This window comes from Pundamilia nyererei, unplaced genomic scaffold (assembly GCF_000239375.1).
Source record: "Pundamilia nyererei isolate P.nyererei 1_Seehausen unplaced genomic scaffold, PunNye1.0 scaffold00003, whole genome shotgun sequence".
NCBI lineage: Eukaryota > Metazoa > Chordata > Actinopteri > Cichliformes > Cichlidae > Pundamilia > Pundamilia nyererei.
Window position 1 is genome coordinate 5,720,724 of NW_005187404.1, and position 2,714 is coordinate 5,723,437.

At 37.8% G+C, this 2,714-nt stretch overlaps 1 protein-coding gene across 1 annotated transcript in view; it reads left to right on the forward strand.

The window, feature by feature from the left end:
- Window positions 1–783: 783 nt before the first annotated feature.
- Window positions 784–2,714, forward strand: part of vps53 (VPS53 subunit of GARP complex) — a 28,133-nt gene continuing 26,202 nt past the window's right edge. The window contains exons 1-2 of the mRNA XM_005720765.1: window positions 784–936; window positions 1,333–1,413. Coding sequence (XP_005720822.1) covers window positions 850–936; window positions 1,333–1,413 — 168 coding nt within the window. The 5' untranslated portion in view covers window positions 784–849. The remainder of the gene's footprint in view (window positions 937–1,332; window positions 1,414–2,714) is intronic.

Here is a 2,714-nt window from a genome sequence, read left to right on the forward strand (position 1 = left end):
ACTTTCATTATTCCTCATTTTAAGTCATTTGTGGGCCACTACAATTTTGTCCTACCCACAAGTTCGAAAATAATCCATGCAGAAAAACACTAAAACACTTGTTGTGTTAATTACACCTGTCATGTCTCCTATAATTGTTAGATGATATTTTTTTAACATCAATAGATTTTTAAAAATAGTAATTATATACTGCAAGTTGTCCAACAGCACATATGCAACATTGTAACCAAAACCTACTTAGCTTGCAAAAGGAAGAGATAAAACAATAAGTGGCATAACAAAGGTGCACAGTCAAGCCCTGTGCTAACACCACAGAACAAAGGTCAATCCTCTTTGACATATTTTCTATCCTTTAACTTTTTTCAAACTAGATTGAATAGATTGAACACTGTCATCTGTATTATCAAAAGAAGACAAATTAAGTTTCCTACCTTACTTTATAGTCTTTATTATACTTGACTTTTTTCTAAGAAAACACTAATACTGATTTGCAGCCCTGTTTCCATACATAAAACAACATGACCAAACATAAAACATGCACAACATTATTAAATAACATTTCTGTGGTCCCGAGTATTTACTTTTACTTTACATTTATATCATAATCTAAAAATAATTCAATTCAGTTTTTCTTTATGTACTGCCAAATCACGATTTGCTAAACAGTCACCCCAAGACAATTTATAGTGTAAGGTAGAGACCCTACAATAATACCCCCACCCTCTCAAAATTTGTAGATTCCGACAGTCCTGGAATGCAGCATTTCCTCTTCCGTCACCGGTATCCCAGAAGCCTCCTGTCCAGGAAGTGTTATGCCGAAGAGATCTTTGCTTTGTATTTGTTTTGACAATGATGGAGGAAGAAGAATTTGAATTTGCTGAAGATCTAGAGGCTATTTTGCATCTAACCCCAGAGGTGCAGCTAGCCATTGAACAGGTAACCGCTTCACCTCGGTACTGAAGGATTTCTTTGTAACCTGTTGTTGTTGGTCTTTGCTAATGTGCTGACAGCTTTCAGCAGGTAGGCTAACCATCTTGCGGGCTTACTGTAGGGTAAAAAGCTGGACTAAGAATACTAGCTATTAAACACCAAGCTGACCGTAATATTAACAGTGTTGGGCTTGCAATAGGCATGTCAAGTAATTAAAATATGATCGCTTTAACGTTACGACGTTAGCCTTAGCTTTTATCTCTTGTTGTTGTTAAATTTAGTATATCATATAATGAATAATTAGCATCACATCACAACTCATTTAACAACATGTTTATACAAAGTATCTGTCGGTCAGCACGTGAGTTTCCGACCAAACGTTGTTTGTTTTTTGTGTGCAAGGTATTCCCCAGCCAAGACCCGCTGGATAGAGCCGACTTCAATGCGGTGGAATACATCAACACACTTTTCCCCACCGAGCAGGTACACTGAAGTGCTACACAACTGATTGCAGCCAGGTTTTCACTTACACATATATACAGATGTGGTGTGGTCCAGACACAGACTGACACAATTAAAGTGATAATCTTTAAGTTAGAAGTCATGTTCTCATTTGCCACAGTGGGAAACGTCCCGGTGTTACTTATAATGTAGTATTAACAATGAATGATCCCATTCTACTCTGGAGCTTTAAACTAGCAGGCAGAGTAACAGGACCCATTTGGAAGTAGGTTCCTGCATTTAGGCTTTACATATTCAGGCCAATCAGACAGCCAGGAATGTTTGTCGTAGTATTGTGAATATAGTCATCTGGAACCTATCCCAGCTACCATAGGGGCAGGACATGTGACACCCGACGCAGGGCTAACACAGAGAGACAGGAAACCATTCACACTCACATTCACACCTATGGGCAAATTAGATTCAACAATTTTCTATGCAATTTGAAGTCTATCATTCTACAAAATAAATAAAAAATTAATACATTCAAGACAGCTGCCAGGCTTCCCAGAACTGGATGTTTGAGCAAATTCACCCCTGAGGTCGAACCGTGCAATGTTTACAAAAAAAGAAAGTCCAGACATCAACTTGACTGAATTCTGGGGCAAACTTTACTAGAGCTGAGCATAAACAAATGCTTGAAAACATCGATGAACTGAAAGAAGGTTGTAAAGAAGAGTGGCCTCAAAGTCTTCCACCAAAATGTTAGAGACCAAGAAAACACTTGGTTTCACAAGCTACTGAATAGGGTGTAGTGAAAATGTGACACTGTCCTTCTGCATTTTTTTTTTTTTTTTTTAACTAAACAGTGAACACAATGACATGGTGTAAAAAGCCATGTTTTTGTTGTCCATCTCAGGTTGTATTTAGACCTGGTGAGGACTCAATCATTATTTTTTTTATCATGTCCAATATGATGTCCTGCTGATGGTTTGGTCTGTACTAAGGGTCCCAAAGTGACGACCTAATGCAACTGAAGTGTGTCAGTGTCCTGCTGAAATTGCTAAATATGATTAAATGTAAGAAGAAGGTCACGAGAGAAGAACTGTACAGTTATGGCTTGTTTGTGAAGGGAATGGAACAATTGTTGACTACCTCTGCTTCAGTGAGGGCCTGGATTGTGAGTAATGCCACTTGGCTCCATATGATTGCTTCAAACCTGACTGTGAGACATAGAGGGAATACAAAAAAAGAAAAGATTGAAATTTATTGTTGCTTTTCTTGCAGCTTTGGTTGATAGATTAGGCAAAGTATCCTTTTTCATATTAATTTGTTTTATTCCT